Source organism: Balaenoptera acutorostrata, chromosome X (genome assembly GCF_949987535.1).
Source record: "Balaenoptera acutorostrata chromosome X, mBalAcu1.1, whole genome shotgun sequence".
In the NCBI taxonomy this organism is placed as follows: domain Eukaryota; kingdom Metazoa; phylum Chordata; class Mammalia; order Artiodactyla; family Balaenopteridae; genus Balaenoptera; species Balaenoptera acutorostrata.
The window spans coordinates 21,329,763-21,352,918 of record NC_080085.1 but is presented as its reverse complement, the minus strand read 5'-3'; the positions used below and the strand labels follow the sequence as shown (position 1 = coordinate 21,352,918).

Here is a 23,156-nt window from a genome sequence, read left to right as displayed (position 1 = left end):
GAGACCATGTCAGTTCAAGAGGCTCTCAAAAGTAGAAGAGACCCCAGAAAGCCACCAATAAGTATTCAGATAATAGACACTTTCATAATCCAATTAAGGGTAAACGGCTTAATTTACTGACCCAACTAGGTGTGTGATAAGAATACAGAATACAGTTGTATTGGTAGCCCTCTTTCCATTCTATTTGCTTTACAGTCAGAATTAATCAAGACCTACCCTCTCAACTTTCTCATGCTTATGACAAACAATCACCTTCTCTAAGCAGGAATTAACTGAGGGAATAGATTGGCAGTGATTCTTATTTTGGATGTGAGACAAGAAGCTTGGAAATATAATCAAATGCACTGTTATTCTAATAGATGACAACAAGAGGCAATTTCAAAACAAGCCCCTCTTGTGAACCATTGGGCCTTGATGACACAAGAGTGATTTTTCCGTTACTGAGAAGAGCAAACCAGTGCAAATAGAGGTGGATGATGTTTTCCGGACAGCTGAACCAAGCTTCAGTTTAGATTTAGAGAAACCTCCTCTTTGAATCAATCTGTGCTATGTCGAGTTGGGCCATCATTTCAATGGATCCAGTGAATCACTCTGGAAGAAATAATGTGCCCAGGACTTCCTTCTTTTCTTCCTCTTTTAGTTTACTACCTGGAACCCACCCTGGGAATGTGGCTTACCTCTGATGTCCAAACCCAGCCTCTTTGAGGGGATGATCCATGGAGGATAAGAATCAAGATGAGGGAGAACCTAGGAAGGAAGAAGGAAGAGGTATCTGCAAAAATGCTTGGATCTGAAAGTGTTGCAGGGTGAGGGCTATGGGGAACTGGGGGGAGAGGTCCAATACAAATATAACATCTGTTTCCTTGGGTTCTGCAGTAGCTTCTACACACAAGTTCTATGGGGTTGCCTCCGTATTGCCCTCTAAACTTCCCCCATGCTGAGGATTCTCTCCTAACAGTCCTCGTACCATTTGGAAAAATGAATGTATTTGTCCTAGTTCTGTCAGGGAAGCGGACCACTGTGAGCCATGGAGGAAGGGATTTATTATAGGAAATAGACCTGGCCCATTGCGGGAGGGGCTGGGGGAGTGGAGGTCTGGGACGTTGGAGGATGAGAGAGGCCACCCACCTGGCAGTCGGAAGCCCAGCACATCTAGCTGCCAAAGTGGAGGAGGAAGCCCACGAGAAGCTTTGGGAAGCTCTATGGGGCTGCACACACATCTGATGGTGGGCCTGGGGCTGCTGTTGATCAATAGTGTAGCAGTTCAGAAGAAGATCTGGACGCAGAGTGAAGAGAGGGAGGACAGGCTGGGACCCACTGTCACATCCCCCCCTGTTTGTCACCACATCCAACCACTCGCTTCACTCTCTTTGGAAGATTTTGCCTTCCAAATCTTGTGCAAATTCCTCTCTTGGTCAACTCTAACCCAAAGCTAAGGGAATGGAATCCTTGGAAATGTGATTCCAGCTCACCAAGTCAGCACACTAGGACTTCCCTGGCGGTTCAGTGGTTAAGACGCCGCGCTTCCACTTCAGGGGGCACCGGTTTGATCCCTGGTCGGGGAACTAAGATCCTGCAAGCCACGTGGCCCCCCCCCCAAAAAAAGTCAGCACACTACATACAACCATGCTAGGAAACCAGCAGCGAAGTCACTGACAGAGCTTCCCCTGCAACCATACAGCACCGGATCAGAAAAGTGCGGGATGGATGGATGGATGGACAGACGGAAAGCTTGAAAGGATCCTTCAGCTGATCAGAGCAAGTTTTACCGTCCGGAAGATGGAATATGTAAGCAAGCAATTAAGAGTTTTCCTGCCAGGATGGGACATAGGAAATCTTTACGTGGCTTAGGTGAATTTAGATAGCAGTTTTTCTGAACTAAGTTATGATACTCATTTTAACAGTCAGCAGCCAAAGTTCCCATAGCACTTTGCTGTAGCCAGATTGAAAAAGAATCTTTTTCAGAGAAAGCCCCAAGCACATGCATGTTTAAAGAGTTCTCTTAACACACAGCATTATCTGAGGGGAAATGACTTTAACACAAATTGTGAAGATTCCACATTGTTAAAATGCACAAATTCACTGCCAATGGTGCTTAGAATAGCTACCTGAAAGAGATAAAATGTTTATTAGAATCAAAGTCCGTTTGAGAGATTTATTTTCTCCATCTTTATTCTCGTATTTGAAGAAAGTGCTGAGTTGTATGTTAACACTTCAAGGTCTTGACCACTTTTTATGTTGAAAAAAAGAGAGAAAATATTTGTCATTCCAGGAGCATAATCAGTTGAGCCAGCACACAATGACATTGTTAATTCACCAGCGGAATTTGTTGCCATAGCTCCAGTGAGGGACAGGGTAGATGAAACAATGGCCTTTTTCACCACAACCTGCCTGTCCCCAGCAACAGGCCTTCACTGCGCCGGGCCAGAGCACAGCAATTGTCAATGAACAACAGCCGGAGGGGACAACAGGAGGCTTATGGTAAATAAAGCAAGAGCGCCCGGCAACTTGGATCTCTGCTTATTCAAGCACTGGGACACAACTAGCTCCTCCGAGCTTATCTTTAAGCTTAACTTTTGGTAAAGTGCTCCCGTAAATCCTCAGAAAGAAAATTTTCACCTTGTGCCTCAAAAGAACTCCAAAGGGAAGAGAGGACTCTAAAAAAAGAGGGAAAGCACATCAGGAGCAGACATGGTGGGTCACCAGGATTGCACCATGGAAGAGGACACCAGGGACAATTGCACCCCCCAATTCTGGCGCAAGGTAATGTACACGCTTTCTTATTGATTTGTGCCTCTTTGATTATCAAGGTAGGTTCAAAAAGTTAAGTCCTATGTATCTGTGATGGACCTGTGATAATTAATAGAATCACACTCAAAAGAGAAATATTGGGAATTCCCTGGTGGTCCAGTGGTTGGGACTCTGTGCTCTCACTGCCGAGGGCCCGGGTTCAGGCCCTGGTTGGGGAACCAGGATCCCACAGCCGTGTGGCGCGGCCAAAAGAGAAAGAAAAAAAAAAGAGAGAGAGAAATATTATCCCTTCTTAAGAGAAATATTTTCCCTTCTTAAGGTGATAAAAATGAAAAACTGTGGCTAATGGTTCTTTATCCCCTGACTGAGAATGCAAGCATCCTGGACAGAGTCAGAAGACAGGAACAAATTCTCTTCCTAAAAAAAAAGGTCAAACAGATACACACTACTATATATAAAATAGATAAACAACAAGGACCTACTGTATAGAACAGGGAACTATATTCAATATCTTGTAATAACCTATAAGGGAAAAGAATCTGAAAAAGAATATATATATATATATATATATATATATATATATATATATATATGCGTGTGTATAACTGAATCACTTTGCTGTACATTTGAAACTAGCACAACATTGTAAATCAACTATACTTCAATTAAAAAAATAAGGAAAAAATTTTCAGAAGGTCAGATCAGTATGAGTAAATGTAGGTAGTTCAACGCCAAGAATGATGCTGTAGGAGCCTGAGGGTGCTGGAGAAATATTTTAACAAAATGTTCATTATCTTGTAGTATTAGAAACTTTCCTAGTAGAAAAGTCACAAAATCCTGATTAGAACATCCATTTCTGAATTCCTTGCAGTGTAACTATCATATAAGTGATACTACCTTCTATGGTCTTTTATTTGGGGGGAGGGGTGCCTAGGGGAATGTGCACTTTAGTGGAGCTTTGTTAAACCAAAGAGTTCTAGACAGAAAAAGTTTAGGTGGTAAGACAAAATAGTAAGGATTCCAGATGATGTGAAGAAGAGATTGATGTAATCTCTCTGCTTCATAGAAAAGCTGCTTTCACAGCACTCCCCAGAGATTGGTTTCTCAGGCCTTAAGACACTTGGCCCTGCTCTTTCCCATCCCAGCACTCCTTCAAAACTTTCCCATGCCCCTGGGGGTGGCTGGGGATGGCTGGTTAAAGCATCGGATGGCTCAGAAAGGAATCTGGGTCCATATCCACCAGGCACTTGAGCTACTTGACTGGTAGACCATTTCCCCCAATCGGTCCCTTCCCTGTTTGCCTCCATATTATCTCAGATTTGGAGCAATTTGTATGTTGAAGAGTCATTTGAATGACTCAGGAGGCATTTTAGTCATTCATTCATTCATTTACTCACTCATTCATGCCTCATTCCAAAAATAGGTTTGAAGTGGTATCAAAACAATTAGATTCAGTTCTTGACTGGTCCAAATACGGAAAATTGATTTAATCTTTCTACGTAGAGTTATGTAGAATTCAATCTGCAAATATCACTCTGTACTCCTATACCTTTTGTGAATTGAAAAATAGCCAAAGGCTTCTAATCTCATGGATCTCCTAATAGCATCACTTATTATCATAATAATAGCTGACATTTTTAGTTCTTAGTAGGTGGCATGCCCTGTCCAAGTACTTTACATGCCTTATTTCATGTGATTATAGCCAATGAAAGTGTTCAAACTCCTAACCACTAGCCTATTCTGCTAATTTGAGCCTCAGTTTCTCCCAGTTAAATGGAGTGGGTTTATTTAACCTCCTTGGGCAAGCAAGATGAATTCTATTATTAATTGTAACAATAATAAAGAAATGATTGCATTAACATTTTAATCATGCTTTTCAGTTCTCAGTGTACTTTTCATACAGAAGCTGATCTCAATTTCTGTAAATTTAATTTTCTGACTGCCAGCCCTTTTGGGCACCATACATTGATACCCTCAAGCTGACACATGACCATTTAAGGCTATTGCTAATGGTGCTGCTTACCAGCTAATAGTTATAAACATTGTCATTAAATATTGTATCTGAACGGTGAGGTTTTGAATTTAATAATACAGTTGACCCTTGAACAGTGCAAGGGTTAGGGGGCCAACCCTCCGTGCAGTTGAAAATCTGAGTATAACTTAGTCTGCCCTCCGTGTCCGAGGATGCAACCAACCACGGGTGGTGTAGTACTGTAGTATTTACTATTGAAAATAGTAAGTGGACCCGCACAGTTCAAACCCGTTGTTCAAGGGTCAACTGTATTTTTAATCTCTCCAAGAATGGAAACTCCCTTTATTTGAAAGAGTTGGTTATTCACTTTCCACATATTTAACTTTAGTACTTGATTGGCACTTATTTTGATAATAGGAGAATGCCTGAACATCATCGCAATTCCTCTTACTCCAAAGGCTATGAGGTAGATATTATTTATATTCTCATTTTCAAGTGAAAATTGAGGCTCAAAGAGGTTAAGTAAATTGTCCAATGTAGTTAAGCAGAGGGCTGAAATTCAGATTCTTGGAACCCAGTTTCACTTTTTCTTTCAACCTACACCATCAAATAAGGTAGCCACTAACCACATATGACTGTTTAAATTTAATTTTAATTAATTAAAACTAAATAAAATGTAAAGTTTAGATCCTCACTCGCACTAGCCACATTTCAAGCGCTCAGTAGTCACAGGTGGCTAGTGGCTACCTTATTCGGACACTGCAGATACAGAATATTCCATCATTGCAGAAAGTTCTATTGGATAATGCTGCTTTAAGCCATAATGTCTCTTTTAGATATATTGACACATTTCCTCAGAATATATTGCAGTTCTGTCACAAGAGATATGGATTTAAAATTCTACCGTGGGGGCTTCCCTGGTGGCACAGTGGTTGAGAATCTTGCCTGCCAATGCAGGGGACGCGGGTTCGAGCCCTGGTCTGGGAAGATCCCACATGCCGCGGAGCAGCTAGGCCCGTGAGCCACAACTACTGAGCCTGCGCGTCTGGAGCCTGTGCTCTGCAACAAGAGAGGCCGCGATAGTGAAGAGGCCCGCGCACCGCGATGAGGAGTGGCCCCCGCTCGCCGCAACTAGAGAAAGCCCTCGCACAGAAACGAAGACCCAACACAGCCAAAAATAAATATAAAAATGAATAAATAAAAAAAGATTACTATAAAAAAAATTTTACCGTGAAATCTCATTCATGTGAAGTTTCTTCATTTGCATAGCACCAAGTTAACTTTGATCTGCAAATTAATAATATAGATAAGAGCCAAGGAGACATTAAACACACTTCAGAGACCAAAGTTTTTAAGCACCATCAAATAACTCCAGAAGCACTCACTTAGATGTAAGCAATTGATATGATAATTACACATCATTTTTATTTATTCATTAAAACCGGGATCCCCTAAATTGCCCTGGTAGGAAATAATGTGGTTAGCCTAGTTCTTTCCAGCAGCCCTTCTGCTATTCCTAAATTCTATGTAAAATCATTTTATACCATTGATTTACCTTCCTCTCTTCCTTTGGTAAGTCAGTAGCATAAAGTACTTTCACGCTGAAAAGTTTTTTTTAAATTATACTATGATTTTTAAAATTAATATTTATTTATTTATTTATTTGTCTGCGTCAGGTCTTAGTTGAGGCACATGGGATCTTTGTTGCAGCATGCGGGATCTTTTGTTGCTGCACGCAGGCCCTTCGGTGCAGCTCGCAGGCTTCTCTCTAGTTGTGACTCACGGGCTCTAGAGCACACAGGCTCAGTAGTTGCGGCTTGCAGGCTTAGTTGCTCCGTGGCATGTAGGATCTTAGTTCCCTGACCAGGGATCGAACCCACGTACCCTGCATTGGAAGGCAGATTCTTAACCACTGGTCCACCAGGGAAGTCCCTCATGCTGAAATTTTTACTAGCTCAAGATCTAGTTCCAAAGCCCTTGCTTCTTCCACTATATCCCAGGACTCCCTGGCAGGAGTGCTCCTGTGGGCCCCTCACAGAGGCTGGCACATAATACAGGTTCCATGAAAATCTGTTGATTGGCAGACAAAGACAGTTCTTTCAGGATGCCACCCATTGGAGTAGACTCTGATTTTCTACAAAGAATTCATGGATTAAAAAGAAAACTCTCTCGTTTCTTCTTTTTCCTTTACCAGTCTTTGCTGCAAAGCCTTCATGATGAGATAAGGGCTTCCTGTTTGTGAGGAAGATGTTTTCTGGGCACTCAGGTGGGAGTGGGGAGTGCTAAAAGAGATGTATCTAAAAGAGATATTATGGAGACTTCCCTGGAGGTCCAGTGGCTAAGACTCCGTGTTCCCAATGCAGGGGACCTGGGTTCAATCCCTGGTCAGGGAACTAGATCCCACATGCTGCAACTAAGAGTTCACATGCCGCAACTAAAGATCCTGCACGTGGCAATGAAGATCCCGCGTGCCGCAACTAAGACCTGGTGCAACCAAGTAAATAAATAAAATAAAATAAAATAAATTAAAGAGACATTATGGCTTAAAGCAGCATTATCCAATAGAACTTTCTGCAGTGATGGAATATTCTGTATCTGCAGTGTCCAAATAAGGGGTGGGGGTGGGGAGTGCTATCCAGCCCGAGGATTTGGGAACGAAATCTGCCAGCTCCTTCAGAAGGGACAGCTGCCTTCCCACGGCACCAGTCAGTCCCTAATATTATGTTGAGCACATTTGCCAGGTACAGGTTCTAGGTAACAGGATAGAGAAGAGAATATCGATTTCTTTAGAGAAGAATGGCACTTGCATTCCTAAATCTTTAGCTAAGGTGGTTTCTTATAACTTGCTTTGTTTGATCATACCAAACTTCAATGCCTTTTTTAGCAAAAATAAAACTCAATTCCTCAATTTAGCAGTAAGTTTCAAAGAATATGACTTGTCAATTCCTTATGTTCTTTAAAGGAAATTTATAGTGCGTAGACCATAAGAGAAGAAAGAAAAATTAATAGAAACAGTATAAGTGTATGGTGACTATTTAGTCTTTATTTGGAGGAAATTAAACATTTAGAACCCTCCAAATTTCTGAAGTTTAGATATCTGAGCATTTTTTTTCCTGCCACTTGTGGGAGCCAATCTCTGGTTCAGGAAAGGCTAGAAAGAGATCTCTTTGTCATGAAGTCTTTGCCAGCTCCTGTATAATATCTGTGGCAGAGTCAGGACCATTTGAAAACTTAACAAATGTGCCAAAAAGAAAACCACCACAACTATCTGAGCACTTTTTAAAGCCACTTAAAGGGAAAGTAGGTATTACATTTTTACTTTTTGTTCCAAAAAGCAATTAGGCCTCTTTCTTCTCATTCCTCTGTAATTCCTGCACATGAATCCTAATATTACAGGAACAGGCATTTATTTGCACAGCCTTCAGCTAACTCAGCTGTCTTTGTTTCCTTTGGAAACTGTATGGTAGATTGATCCAAGGTCACATGTCCTCTGAAACCAATTAGCAGGTGTGTCATCACTGCCATAGGCTGCTCTGCTGATTGTTCTTAGGCTGAAAATTGACAGGTGGAGCACATGCTCCATTCCCGATACAACTGAATCCAAGTCTCTAGAAGACACTAATGTCTCTGCCTAAACTGTAGAGCCTCACCCACTGTGGTCCTCTAAAGCAAGCCTTGACCATCAAGCATCTGAGAACTCTCACAGGCTCACAAAAATGGCTCAATTAGCATGCAAAAAGATGGGAATAAGAGGCTGGACTTGCAAGTGTGTGAAACCTGGGGTTCCCTTGGTCTTTCCAGTGCTGGGAACTATGGGGAGAAAAGGAATCTTACTGGTTTCTCTTATTTTTGTCCTTTATTCTAAGGGACTTGGAGCCAACTCTCAAATACCATTGAGTAAAGAATATACAAGAACTGGCATAAAATTAATCTTGCCCCATTCTCACAATGAGCCCTCATAATGTGCAAACATACTCTTTATTTCAATCTCACCCCAGGTATTAGGATATTTGAAAAGTTCTCTTTGTCTTTCCATGAACTACAAATCCTCTCTCTCTCTCCCTCTCTTTCTTCCTCTCTCTCTCTTTCTCTCTCTCTCTCTCTCTCTCTCTCACACACACACACACACACACGCAGAAGGAGAAAAGGAATTTTAAAAATTGGAAAGTATTGGAAAGTATGGTCCAGGACAAAAAGGAAAAATGCCTGTTTCAAATCTGTTTTCCTCATTCCATTAAGACAGAAATAAAAAGTACAGAAGCATGTAAATGATAACTCTTTTGAAAGCAAAGACCAGTATGATTAGAATTTTTAACAGTACCATCATATTTACAAAAAATTAATCTTTAAGAGTTTGCCCTACATATATATTTTTTACTCTATATATTCTTTGAGAGTGAAGACTATCACATTCATCTTAGATACTTGGCACCTGACATACTGTAGATGCTTAGTAAATGTTTGTTGAATGAGTGAAAGGAATTTAAATCGCTGTTTATTCTATATCCTCTTTGCCCAGGGAGAGTCCTGAGTTTGTCCATCTAAGGTCATCTCTAAGGTCATCTAGGAGAGTGAATGAGTTTCATCCCAGCCTTTGAGACACAGATCAGTGTTGGGTGAACCAACTTCAATTTGACTCCAAAAGCAGAAACTAACACACCATTGTAAAGCAATTATACTCCAATAAAGATGTTAAAAAAATTTGACTCCAGCCTCTAAATTCATATTATCATTAACACCAGCAACAAAGATGTGATCACTGTTTACAAGGCTCTCCACCGCAAATCCTGCCAGACTCCTAGGGTTGCTATAGGTTTGTGATATCTGAAGGCCAGGTGGGACCTGCTTAGAGAGATGGCAGACTCACCCTCTACAACTCTTCCTCAGCTTCCCCAGAGATGGGCAGAGCTGGATCAGCCTCCAAGAGAGATGGGTAAGACTTGAACACAAATCTGTCCCATAAATTCTTTTCCATGTGACTACCACACTTTTTCTTTTTTTTTTTTTGGCTGAGTGTGGCATGCGGGATCTTAGTTCCCCGACCAGAGATCGAATCCGTGTCCCCTGCAGTGGAAGCGCGGAGTCTTAACCACTGGACCACCAGGGAGGCTTCTCATTGCAGTGGCTTCTCTTGTTGAGGAGCACGGGGTCTAGGCGCTTGGGCTTCAGTAGTTGTGGCGCATGGGCTCAGTAGTTGTGGAGCACGGGCTTAGTTGCTCCGCAGCATGTAGGACCTTCCCGGACCAGGACCCCGTGTCCCCTGCATTGGCAGGCGGATTCTTAACCACTGTGCCACCAGGGAAGTCCAATAAGAGTTTTGAAAAAAAATAAATAAGAGTTTTGTAGGGCTTTCTCCATTATACAAGGTAGCGGAGAGTTATAATCACCAGGGAGTACAGAATTCTTCTTATCCTATACAATGCAGACCAGTAGGTCAATTCATTGAAAAATAAAATGGTTATAAGGGAGACTTGTTTTAAAAAATGATAAATACATACATTAAACATTATATTTAAATTTAAAATAAATATATTATAATTTGTCAATCCTTTAATTGGTCCACTGATTAGAGTTCTGTGTTTTCTTTTTCATTAGGCATATATATATGCAATGTCTCTGATTTCCAAATTTTGTTAATTCTAAATGAAGTGAAAACTCAAGATACTTTCAAAATACTCTGAGTATAGAATCCTAGATTTGGGGGTATTTTATCCCCTATCTTTTATAGTAGTCTTGTTTGCACCTAATTCAACAGCAATTTTAAAAAGTCACATGACTGTATCTTTTCTTTCTAAAACAATTTAGTTTCTTTAAAAAAAACTTCTTGTTTCCCATAATTTTATCAATTTACATAACATTTAATTAAATTATACCGTTACAATCACAAGTAAAATGGGCATAAACAGATTTGGGGAAAAGTTCAGCTAACTCTTGGAAAACTTATGACTCAACTGGTGGGAGCAAAAGTATCCAGGCATTCCCAAGAGTAGCTTACCTACTTAGTCTGAAGCATTCAGAGGGCTCTTAGGACTCTGAGGGGAAATGGAGAGCATTGATTAATTCTGCAGGTTGCTTAACTTGGAGGTTATTTAAGAGAATAATTACTGTTACTTTTTGGGCATAAAATGTTAATATATTAGTAATCAGAGCAGGATAGAAATCTTTTTGCCTTCCATGCCTCAGGTGTACTGCCTTATTTAATGAGCACCTACCACGGAGTAGGCACTCTGCAGATTGAAAGAGACATTCTTTTACAGATATAATTCACATTTTAAAGTATATAAGTCGGGCTTCCCTGGTGGCACAGTGGTTAAGAATCCGCCTGCCAATGCAGGGGACACGGGGTCAATCCCTGGTCTGGGAAGATCCCACATGCCGCGGAGCAGCTAAGCCCGTGCGCCACAATTACTGAGCCTGTGCTCTAGAGCCCGCGAGCCAGAACTACTGAGTCCACCTGCCACAACTACTGAAGCCTGTGCACCTAGAGCCTGTGCTCCGCAACAAGAGAAGCCACCACAATGAGAAGCCTGCGCACCGCAACAAAGAGTAGACCCCACTCACCACAACTAGAGAAAGCCCGCGCGCAGCAACAAAGACCCAACACAGGCAAAAATAAAGTAAATAAATAAATAAAAAATAAAGTATATGTTAAGCTGTACACCTGAAACTAACACAACATTGTAAATCAACTATACTCCAGTAAAATTTTAAAAAATAAAGTATATACATCAATTTTTTTAGTATATTCGCAGGGTTATGTAAGCATCAACACAATTTAATTTTAGAACACTTTCATCATCCCCCAAAAGAAATTCCGTACTCATTAGCAGTCACTTTCTGTTCCCTCCTAATACCCCCAGCACAAGGCAGCCATTCATCTACTTTCTGTCCTATGGATTTACCTATTCTGGAAATTTCATATAAATGAAATCATACAATATGTGGTTTTTTGTGTGTGTCTGGCTTCTTTCACTTAGCATATGTTTTCTTTTTTTAAAATTTATTTTATTATATTTTATTTTTGGCTGCGTTGGGTCTTTGTTGCTGCACGTGGGCTTTCTCTAGTTGCGGCGAGCAGGAGCTACTCATCGTTGTGGTGCGCGGGCTTCTCACTGTGGTGCCTTCTCTTGTTGCAGAGCATGGGCTCTAGGCGGGTGGGCTTCAGTAATTGTGGCGCACGGGCTTAGTAGTCGTGGCTCACGGGGTCTAGAGGGCAGGCTCAGTTGTTGTGGTGCCCGGGCTTAGCTGCTCCACGGCATGTGGGATCTTCCCAGACCAGGGATCTTCCCAGACCAGGGATCGACCCCGTGTCCCCTGCATTGGCAGGTGGATTCTTAACCACTGCACCACCAGAGAAGTCCCATTAGCATCTGTTTTCAAGGTTCAGTCATGTTGTAGCATGTATCGGTACTCCATTCTGTTTTGTGGCCAAATAATATTCCAGTGTATGGATATACAACCATTTGTTTCTCTATTCATCAGTCAATGGACATTTGGGTTGTTTTCACTCCTTGGTTATTGTGAATAATGCTGCTGTGACATTCGTGTACAAGTTTTTTTGTGGACATGTTTTCAGTTCTCTTGGGTATATACCTAGAAGTGGAATTGCTAGTTCAAATGGTAACTCTACTTTTAACTTTTTGAGGAACTTTCAATCTGTTTTCCAAAGAGGCTGCACCATTTTACATTCCCACCAGCAATGTGTGAGGGTTCCAATTTCTCCATATACTCACCAATACTTGTTATTTTCCATTAAAAAAATTATAGCCATTCTAGTGGGTGTGAAGTGGTATCTCATTGTGGTTTTGATTTTCATTTCCCTATTGGCTAATGATGTTGAGCATTTTTTTAATGTGCTCATTAGCCATTTGTATATCTTCTTTGGAGAAATATCTACTCAAAGTCTTTGCCCATTTTGAATTGTGCTATATCTCTCAAAGACCCATCTTTGCCCTAAAACAAGGTTTCTCAACTTTGGCATTATTGACGTTTGGGGATGGATAATTCTTTGTTATGTGTGGTTTTCCTGTGCATTCTAGGATGTATAGCAGCATCCCTGGTCTCTACCCACCAGATGCCAGTAGCACCCTCCAACTTGTGACAATCAAAACAGACACTGCAAAATCACCTTGGGGCGGGGGGGGGCACAAAATCTCTCCTAAGCAAGAACCACTACTGTAAAAGATCCTTCTGTGCATCTAAGAAACACATGGAAACATAACTCAGTTTTAGTGGAGTGGTGGAGGCAGAAGTCAGTCTGAGTGGGTTGAGGATGATGTGAGAAAGTGGACGGACCCTTGGGGTATGAACTGATCTTCCCAAGTCTGGTTGGTGAATTAATTGACAAAATGAGAGATAGATATCAAGGTTACAAATGAGGATTAGGTCACATGATGAGATAAATAATAATTCAATATAATAACACAAAATGAGTTATAAGACTGCATATGAAAGTATCAAAAGTGTGGTATATCTAGAACTGCTTATAGGATTTCTGAGACAGGGAATTTACTGGGAGCTGGTCTCTGGGGCCTAGTGTCGTCCCTTGACCCTCCTAGGCATGAAGCGCAAATGACTGTTAAGTGGCCTTTCCCTGTTAGACAGCTGTCAGCTTCATTTCTCATGTTAGTCTCATCTCTTGGTGGTGATGTGGACACATCTGTCTCAGACATAGATGGTTGGATTGTAAGGAACATCACCCACTAAGCTAGCTTTTTCAGTAGGGAGGAATGCAAAGGGCTGTCTAATAGAAGCCACAGAAAGCTGAAAAGCAGACCTTAGCAAGGACAGGAACTAGGGCAGCTTGAGAAGCTGTCAGGAAGGGTCATCTGTGGACATACTTACTCTGCTGCTCTGCCCACAACTCAGCTCCTGACCCATTCAGTCTCCACCTTTTTTTTTTTGGCTGCGCAGCGTGGCACGCGGGATCTTAGACCAGGGATTGAACCTGCACCCCCTGCAGTGGAAGTGCGGAGTCTTAACCACTGGACCACCAGGGAAGTCCCCAGTCTCCACCTCTTAGTTCTAATTCCTGAAAGAGGGAATCTGAGGATCTCAGAAACCACTGAGTAGGCCATGGCTTGGCTCTCTTAATTGGGTGTCCTAACCCAGTTCCCTGGGCTGTGGGGTGGGGCAGTTTTCATAGAACACATGGGGTGGGGTGAGGGAGAAATAAAGAAATACGAACCACATCATAGATGCTTAAGCCATTCCACCACGTTTACAGATTTTTCCCCACTTTTTACCTTAAACATTTTTACCCCACTCTTCACTCCCCACACCCCAACACACAACACATCTCACAGAAATAGCCTTACCATTGTTTGCCAGTTGAATACACAGTTACCACCATTTACCTGACTCTTTCCTTCAGTGCCTGTGGTACTATGGTCTTGACCTCAAGTATTCTGACTTTAGAAAGGGGATGGAGGGGAGAGAGGAATTACCCATCATGTTTTCTATTTAATAATGACATGCTAGGCAGGTGTCATCTAAACCTAGCTGGGCAATTTTTTTAAATTTATTTATTTTTATTTAATTTATTTTATTTTTGGCTGCATTGGGTCTTCGTTGCTGCGCATGGGCTTTTCCCTGTTTGCGGCGAGCGGGGGCTACTCTTCGTTGCGGTGCGCAGGCTTCTCATTGTGGTGGCTTCTCTTGTTGTGAAGCACAGGCTCTAGGTGCGGGGGCTTCAGTAGTTGTAGCACATGGGCTCAGTAGTTGCGGCTCACGGGCTTAGTTGCTCCGCGGCATGTGGGATCTTCCCAGGCCAGGGATCGAACCTGTGTCCCCTGCATTGGCAGGCGATTCTTAACCACTGCGCCACCAGGGAAGCCCCCTTAGCTGGGCAATTTTAACAAGAGAAATATATCTGTTTGGGAAGCAGTGTCTGAAACCTCTTCATCCCAATCCTCCCCCATTGGCATAACAGTTGGGAATAAAGACTACCAAGCTGTTGGGAGATGGTACATCCTTCGCACTAGTTAATAAAGTGATGCTCTGCCTTCACAGTGTATTAATTAAAAAGGTAATCAGTGCATGCTTCAAGTTTGCTGTTTGAAACTCAACAGCAATAAAATCAGAACACTACTCAGCTTTTTTTTCTCATAAAGAAATGAAAAACAAATTAGGGCCACAGAGATAGAGTAATCACATTTTGAATGATTTCTCCTGAGCATGCCTTTAATAACCTGTATGCGTCGGGTAAGAAGAACAAAGAAAGGCAAAGTTAATTATCTAGGAAAAGCTTCATCTAGGAGTTTTAGTCACATTAGCCCAGGGTTTCTCAGCCTTGGTACTACTGGTATTTGGGGCCAGGTAATTCTTTATTGTGGGGAGCAATCCTGTGCCTATAGTAGGATATTTAGCAGTATCCCTGGTCTCTAACTAGTAGATGCCAGTAGCACCCCTCTACCCAGGTTGTGACAACCAAAAATGTCTCTAGACATTGTTAAATATCCCCTGCGGGGCAAAATCACCCTGGATTGAAAACTACTGAGTTAATTACACACGTTTATTCTCACCCCTCATTCCCTGGATCCCTCCAGGGTTTGCTGTTTTAAACCCTTGGAACCAAACGTACCAGGCCATCTACATTTTCCAGGGAGTAATATGAAAAGAAGTTGACTGGATCAAAATTACTTGTCCAGATGACAAGAAGGGCTCCTTGCGTTTCTGTATTGAAAAGTAGCAGACAAAAAGAACAAAGGAAGAAAGTCTAATAAAAGTATTTATTTAAGGCACTCAGCTAAACACATATTTATTCCCTACAAAATCCTCAGGGACATCATTAGCCTTATTTTATTGGTGAGGAAACTGAGGCCGAAAGATGCTGAGTAATTTGCTGAAGAACACAGTTTGTAATTTAGCAGTGGAGCTAGAAATCTGACGGCAAACTTTGTGCATTTATACACATTGCCTCAGTATAGGCACTTAAAGTGCTAGACAGCTAATAAAGCAGTGACCAATTTTTATCTTTTCAAAAAATACTTTTATTATGGAGAGATTCAAACACATGCAAAATTAGACAAAACAGTTCCTTCCCATTTGTGCTGTTCATGTACACTTCACCTAGCGTCAACAATGATCAACTCATGACCAATATTGTTTCATCTAGAGCTTTTCAACATTGCCATTATGGACATTTTGGGCTTGATAATTATTTGTTACATGTGTCCAGTCCACACACAAGACAAGGCAAGACCCTAGCCAAGGTCTGACTGATTCGACTGGTAAAAGTACATTGAGTTCCTTTTGGTTTCAGACAGTTTTTTTTTAATTTTTAATTTTTAATTTTTTAATTTTTGGCTGTGTTGGGTCTGTTGCTGCTCACGAGCTTTCCCTGGTTGTGGTGCGCAGGCTTCTCATTGCAGTCGCTTCTCTTGTTGCGGAGCAGGGGCTCTAGGCGTGCGGGCTTCAGTAGTTATGGCACATGGGCTCAGTAGTTGTGGCTCACGGGCTCTAGAGCACAGGCTCGGTAGTTGTGGTGCACAGACTTAGTTGCTCCGAGGCATGTGGGATCTTCCCGGGCCAGGGTTCGAACCCATGTCCCCTGCATTAGCAGAAGGATTCTTAACCACTGCGCCACCAGGGAAGCCCCCAGTTTATTACTTACGTAGACGTGAAAGAAATGTAGCCAGCTTCCTGTCATCCTTGTCCCACATATCGAAAAGGACAACATGGAAACAAAAGAGGCCAGATGACCTCAACTCCCACTGATGAGAAGCCCATTGTAAATGGCAACTAACTGGTTTTCTACTCTTCAGCTCTACAGTGAGGAGGGCAGGGCAGGAAGCTCCATACTTCAATAGAACCAAGAAGGCATTAGAAACTCTCATGAAAGCCTCTCAGAGGATGTAGGGAGGGAGTGGGAGATGGGCTCAGAGTGGCTCCTAACAGGCCTCCCATCTCTCATGTTCCAGGAAGATCACAGGGCAGTCTGCCAACACTCAGATGAGCTGCAGTTCAAGTCTTTGCCAGTGTGAACTACATGGACAGGTTCAAGGTCATCAGGGTGCCAGGGCAGAGCTATTCCCCCCCAGTGGAGGGCTGTTCCTGTGCGCTGTAGGATGTTTAGCAGCATCCATGGCCTCCACCCACTAGATGCCTGGAGCACCGCCCGCACGATGCGACAACCAAAAATGTCTCCAGACATCCTAAATGTGCCTTGGGGGGCAAAATTGCACCCAGTTCAGAACTACTCATCTAGAGTCCTATCCACTCCTCACACCCACATGATATATTTCATCTGCAAATACTTCAGTGTATATTTCTAAAATAAAGTTTTTAAAAACATGAACACAATATCATTTTCATACCTAAACAAATTAATTATTTTTTATAGCATCCAGAAACTGTTCAAATTTCTAGTTGTTTCATAAACCTTGTAATTTTTTTTACAGTGTTTTGAATTAGGATCCCAATAATATTGTCTATATATTTCAATTGATTGCTATGTCTTCTAGATATCATTTCTTTCAATTTTTTTTTTCTGCAAAAAGCTTTATTGTTTCCATTTGGTCCAAGGTTTGGGAGAGCGCTCCAGGGTGGTTAAAAAGCTGCCTAGTGGCTGCAGAGAGGGGCTTCAGGCAGAAGCCCTGACGCCAGAGGGGCTCCTCAAAGGCCGCTGGGCTCCGGAGGCTCCTAGTCGTTCTGGAGGGTGAGCCTTTCGACGAGGGACTCGCCCAGCCCCGCCTGGGGACCAGCCGGCCTGCGGAGGTTGGTCAGGTGATCGCGCATCTTCTGGATGAGTTTCACCTGCTCATCTAGGAGGCGGCTCTCCGGGAAGTCACAGAGGCGGGGGTCTGCGCGGGCAGAGCCCAGCGCGTGCAGGTCCACAGGGGCCTGGTTCAGGTTCTGCTCCATGATAATGGCGGCTTCCACAGCGTCCTGGGTTTCACCCCACTCATCCTGAGACGCTTCTGCACGTCCTGGAAGAGGGCGCGGCTGCCGCGCTGTTTCTGCATTTTCAAGAGGCGCTGGGCGCCCTCACGCTTCCCCTCGGGCACTTCGCGGAGAAAGTGGCCCAGGCCCTCCAGAGCCGCGTCGTGGCGGTGGAACTAGGAGCCCAGAGAGAGGTAGGTGCGCGAGGCCCGCAGGTGCATGTTGACCAGGCGGTTGACGGCGGCCTCCACCTCGGCGGAATCGTTCTGACGAATCTGGGAGCTCGTGGTGGATCGGTAATACGGCGTTAAGCTCAAAATATGGTGCTGGCGGTCCCGGTGGCCGAGGACAGCTGAGCGGCTGGTTCCGAAGGTTGCGAGTGGAACACAGGTTGGAGGGGGTCGGAGGCGGGAGCGAGGGGCGCCCCTGGGTCTGTTCTGTCCACACACCGTTGTAGCAGGAGACAGAGCCGTGGGACTGCCCAGCGCACTGCCTCTTTCAGTTTTTTGATTGTACAAACTGGCTTTGTCCTATAGAGCGTCCCACAATCTGGATTTTGTTGATTGCATCCCTGTGCCGTTAGCATACTCCTTTATCCCTTCTGTATTTCACGTAAATTGGTCTTGCATCAAGAGGTGTGGTCACAGCCAGGTTCTATTTACTTGGCAAACTACTTCATAGGTGGTGCGTGTACCTCTATCAGGAGCATATAACATTTGGGATTGTCTTTTTGTCATGTTAGCAGTTATTGATGCTTAATGTCTAGATCCAGTCATTCACTTGGCATTATAATATATGGCTAGTCTCAGTCATTGCTTTTTTCATTACCTTCTTCATTACTCATTCTACAATGATACACTTCTCCTTCCTTACTATTTGGTCACCCAGAGGTACAGTTTGTAGAGGAAAGGTAAGATACATGCTTAATTCTTTCCCTCCAGTTCCCAGTTTTCAAAATAATGCATTTGTTCCCTTGAATTTTCCAATGCAGACAACTGAGGTTTTGGGTTTGTTTGGGATTTTTTTTTTTTGGTAGTATTAGGAACTCATGGATTTAAACGTATTTGGTGGATTTCAATCCATTGCAGTTCTTACCCTTTGGATGCTTCCCTTTTCATCTTTGGTTGGCAGGAGTCTCTCCAAGTTGGTTCCTGAGTCCTTTCGATAATTTCTATCCTTTTAAAAAAGGATAATAGAACTTACATGTTCACATGAGTATTTTTTTAATGATTTTAAAATTAATTAACTTATTTTTGGCTGCGTTGGGTCTTCATTGTGGTGCACGGGCTTCTCACTGTGGTGGCTTATCTTGTTTTGCTGCACGGGCTCTAGGCATGTGGGCTTCAGTAGTTGTGGCACACGGGCTCAGTAGCTGTGGCTCACGGGCTCTAGAGCACAGGCTCAGTAGTTGTGGCACATAGGCTTAGTTGCTCTGTGGCATGTGGGATCTTCCCAGACCAGGGCTCGAGCCCGTATCCCCTGCATTGGTAGGCGGATTCTTAACCACTGTGCCACCTGGAAAGTCCCTCGCATGAGTATTTTTATCTTCACAGTTTCACCCTACAACAGTGTTACTTAAAGTGTGGGCCTCAGGCAATACCTGTGAGCTGATGGAATGTGAAATTAACCGGCCCTACCCAGGCCTACTGAATTAGAGTCTGGTAATGGGGCCCAGCAAACTGTAGTTTAACAAGTTCTCCAGGTGATTCTTATGCACATTAAAGTTTGAGGACATATGCTCTACAAGAATTGACTTCAGGGTAGGACAGGAATAAAGACACAGATGTAGAGAATGGACTTGAAGACACGGGAAGGGGGAAGGGTAAGCTGGGATGAAGTGAGAGTGGCATGGACATATATTCACTACCAAATGTAAAATAGATAGCTAGTGGGGAGCAGCCGCATAGCACAGGGAGATCAGCTCGGTGCTTTGTGACCACCTAGAGGGGTGGGATAGGGAGGGTGGGAGGGAGATGCAAGAGGGAGGAGATATGGGGATATATGTATACGTACAGCTGATTCACTTTGTTATACAGCAGAAACTAACACACCATTGTAAAGCAATTATACTCCAATAAAGATGTTAAAAAAAAATTGACTTCAGAGCCTAGCTTTGGGTCACCTTCCTCACTTAAGATCCCTAGCCCTTCAGGAATTTTTTGCCAGAGTAGACCACCCCTCTGTTCTTACGGGATACCATCAGAGGGCACAGTCATCATTGAGGGTTACTGATTGATAGTTTGATAGGTGAATGATGAATCTGGTTAATACCTCTTTGGATCCAAAAATTCCAATGTAATTGCTTTTCATAAGTGGCCTTATAAAGCTGCCACGATGAAAATTTCAAAAGAATTACTCCAAAAATGTTTTGAGCAATGGTGGTATTATATGTGCTAGGGACTGCCATGGTTTAATGCTAATGGTTTTGCTCCTGTTAAGTTCTTATGGTTGAATGGTGTGGTGAGGTTATCCAGACTATTTTGCAGAAATAAAGGATTATTTTTCTTTGAAAGTGCTTATTCCATGCCCGCTTAGTTGCTTACTCAAGAGAATTTCTTCTTGTAGCAAAGATGGCCTTCTGTGGAAGCACACTGACTGTATATAGTTATTCTCAAGCACCATTAGTGAGTCATTCAACATAACCTCTCATCTGGCACATAAGTAGACTAGGTTTAAAATGATTGCTTTTAGACATAATGGTTTTCACATAGCCAGCTTCGTGGGACACATACACTAATAGGGCTTATTTCTTTCAATGTAAACAAAATAGAGATTCTTGGAAAAAAAGAGAGCCTAATAGCTTTGGGGTCAAGACCCATGTCTTAGTAAAGTCTCTCACCATATCTGCTTCACCATAGTGGTTTTCAACTTTTTTTTTTGGTTTTGTAATTGTGAAAGTTCTGATACTGTTCCCAAGGCCAATTAGGCCAGAATATCTAGAGAGTGGGAATGTAGCCTCAGGGGGTTTGAAAGGCCCACCACCGCCAGGTGATTCTAATGTACAATCAAGGCTGAGAACCTTGTGGAGTGAAGCAGAGACAATGAGAAACTTTATTAAGACATGAACTTATACCCCTAAAGTGTTAGGTTCTCTTTTTTCAAGAATAAGATATCTGATATACTTGGGGGCCTTTGGAAAGATCAATTCTCACCAGCACTACCTGATATTATTCAGAGATTTACATTTCACTCACAGAGAAGATAACCTCCTGAGTCTACTTCTGCTTGTATGATGGAGGAAGAGCCCATCTGATGCTACTTTTTGGAAGATTTATTAGAGGATGTGAAGACAACTTGAATGAGTGTTTCAAGATGACATCCTCCATTGGCACCTACTGAATGAGTCAAATATGAGATTTATAGGGGCTTAATAAAAGGTTTTACCTAGCTAGGTTGTATTATTTAATGTCAAACTAAATGAAAAGCTTTCAACAAGAAGGCTATCCAAAGAGAGCAAGCCAAGCAGAGTATGGGAAATGAGCTGCAGAGGCAACATATGATGAGCAGGGGCTTTGAAGTCCAACAGACCTGGGTTTGAAACTCAGCTCTGCCATTGACCGGCTCCATGACTTTGGGCAAATTACTTAACCTCTCTAATCACGGATTCTTTTCTGCAAACTTGGCATAGTGCCTGTGCTTGACACAGAGTAGGGTTTCACAAATTACTAAGTATTAAAATTACAGGGAATGTATTGTTCGAATATCTGGAGATGAGATACCAGGTCCAGCTCATGCTAAGGAAAGGGTGGTATTCAGAATAATGCCCCCCCCCACATATGTCCACATCCTAATTCCCAGAACCTGGGAAATACGTTACTTTACATGGCAAAAGGGATTTTACAGATGTAATTAGGTTCAAGATCTTGCAATGGGAGTGAGTATCCTGGATTACTCAGGTGGGCCCAGTGTCATCACAAGGGTCTTTTCAAGAGAAAGAGGCAGGCAGGAGAGTTAGAGAAGATATGACTCCTGAAGCAGAGGCTGGAGTGGTGCAATTGCTGTTTTTGAGATGGAAGGAAGAGGGTTGTGAGCCAAGTAATGCAGGCAGCTCTAGAAGCTGGAAAAAGCCTCCTCTAGAGGCTCCAGAAGAAATGCAGTCTTGCTGATACATTGGCTTTAGTCCACTGAGATCCCTTTCAGACTTCTGACCTCCAGAACTTTAAGATAATAAATTTGTGTTATTTTAAGCCACTACGTTTGAGGTAAATTGTTACAGCAGCAATAGGAAACTAATACAGAAGATTAAACCAAATCTCTCTTTAAGCATTCAAAGATACCAAGTACAGATTTTGCAAGATGAAGATTTCACTTTGGAGTCCAGGCCATTCAAATCAATTAGTATAAAGTCCAAGGATTGTAATAATAGTTTACTTGTAAATGAATTTATCTATCCTGGCATCGGATGGTCTTGATTCTTCACTTGCCAGTCAAGCACATTTGTAGCACGTTCAGAAGGCCCCTGGCACAATCCTCAGGACCGTGCAGTATTTGCTGCAGTACTGAGAAACTGCCTGGTGGGAAAGCAAGAAGGAAGAAAACTGGTAATGGCAGATCAATAACCAAGAAACACAGCTCTTGGGGATTATCAGGAGAAGTGGCGATTTGGTCAACTATTCTGGAGGACGATTTGACAATAGCCTCAAAAAAAATGTATATAAAGCCTTAAAAATGCAAGTCCTCTGACTCAGCAATTCTACTTGTAGGAAAATTTATCCTAGGGGAAAAAGCTGAATTAGTATGCATATCATTTACCTGCTTAAAAAATCCTTTCATGGAACACTTGGGGGAGACTCAAGGGAGACAGCAGTACATCCACTTACATTGGATAATTAAAAGTGGCAGGTGTTTGTACTGGCCATAGCTTGGTCTACATGTAAATCTGGTTAGATTAACCTCGAAGGTCCCCAAGCCACCTTTGCTACATTTGATCTCTTTTATGAAAATCACTGAAACGGTGATTGTGACTAACAGTTCCAATGTTAAATTGGTGTCTGCCCTTGAACACTTATTATAAACTATCATCCAATTTTGTGACTTAAATAAATTAAAATTTTTATACGTCTGTGTAATTGAGCACTTAGGTGTTGAAAATTACCTATATTCTTACCCACTGACATTCAGATAATATATTTGTCATGCAAAAGCTGTGATACCAAATTATGCTCAAATCCAAGTGAGGAATCTTTATTCATTTTTTTTTCTGTTGTATTATCTGTTTTGGCCGTATGTCTGGACCCAAATCCCATCAAGGAGGGACCAAAATTTACACAACATTCTTGAGTATGATGGCGGCTGCATTTGAAGTTTTGATTAAACTGCTCTACATGTGTGATTATTACTTGTAAACAGATGATTAGATATTAATTAGACAATAAGTGATTGTAAAGCACTTAGAAAATAAAAGTATTTATAAATACCACCAAGTAATAGCAACAGTAATTCTTTACTGACTACACAGCTGCTAATGTCAATAAGAATGATTTATTCTAGCTAAATATGCAAAAAAGCTGCTATCATATCTGTTTTGCTACAGCAAAACAAAATATATCAT

The 23,156-nt window shown here is 42.3% G+C and overlaps 1 protein-coding gene, 1 non-coding gene and 1 pseudogene across 2 annotated transcripts in view; 1 reads left to right on the top strand and 2 right to left on the bottom strand.

Moving 5' to 3' along the window:
- The first annotated feature begins 2,513 nt into the window (after positions 1-2,513).
- The window catches only part of PCYT1B (phosphate cytidylyltransferase 1B, choline), a 174,963-nt gene continuing 154,320 nt past the window's right edge, over positions 2,514-23,156 (top strand). The window contains exon 1 of the mRNA XM_057538946.1: positions 2,514-2,763. Coding sequence (XP_057394929.1) covers positions 2,692-2,763 — 72 coding nt within the window. The 5' untranslated portion in view covers positions 2,514-2,691. The remainder of the gene's footprint in view (positions 2,764-23,156) is intronic.
- LOC114237877 (small nucleolar RNA SNORA12) lies at positions 7,842-7,989 on the bottom strand. The gene has a single exon (XR_003623343.1). It is a non-coding gene; the product is annotated as a small nucleolar RNA SNORA12 (small nucleolar RNA).
- On the bottom strand, positions 17,366-21,172 carry LOC114237873 (ferritin light chain-like; annotated as a pseudogene).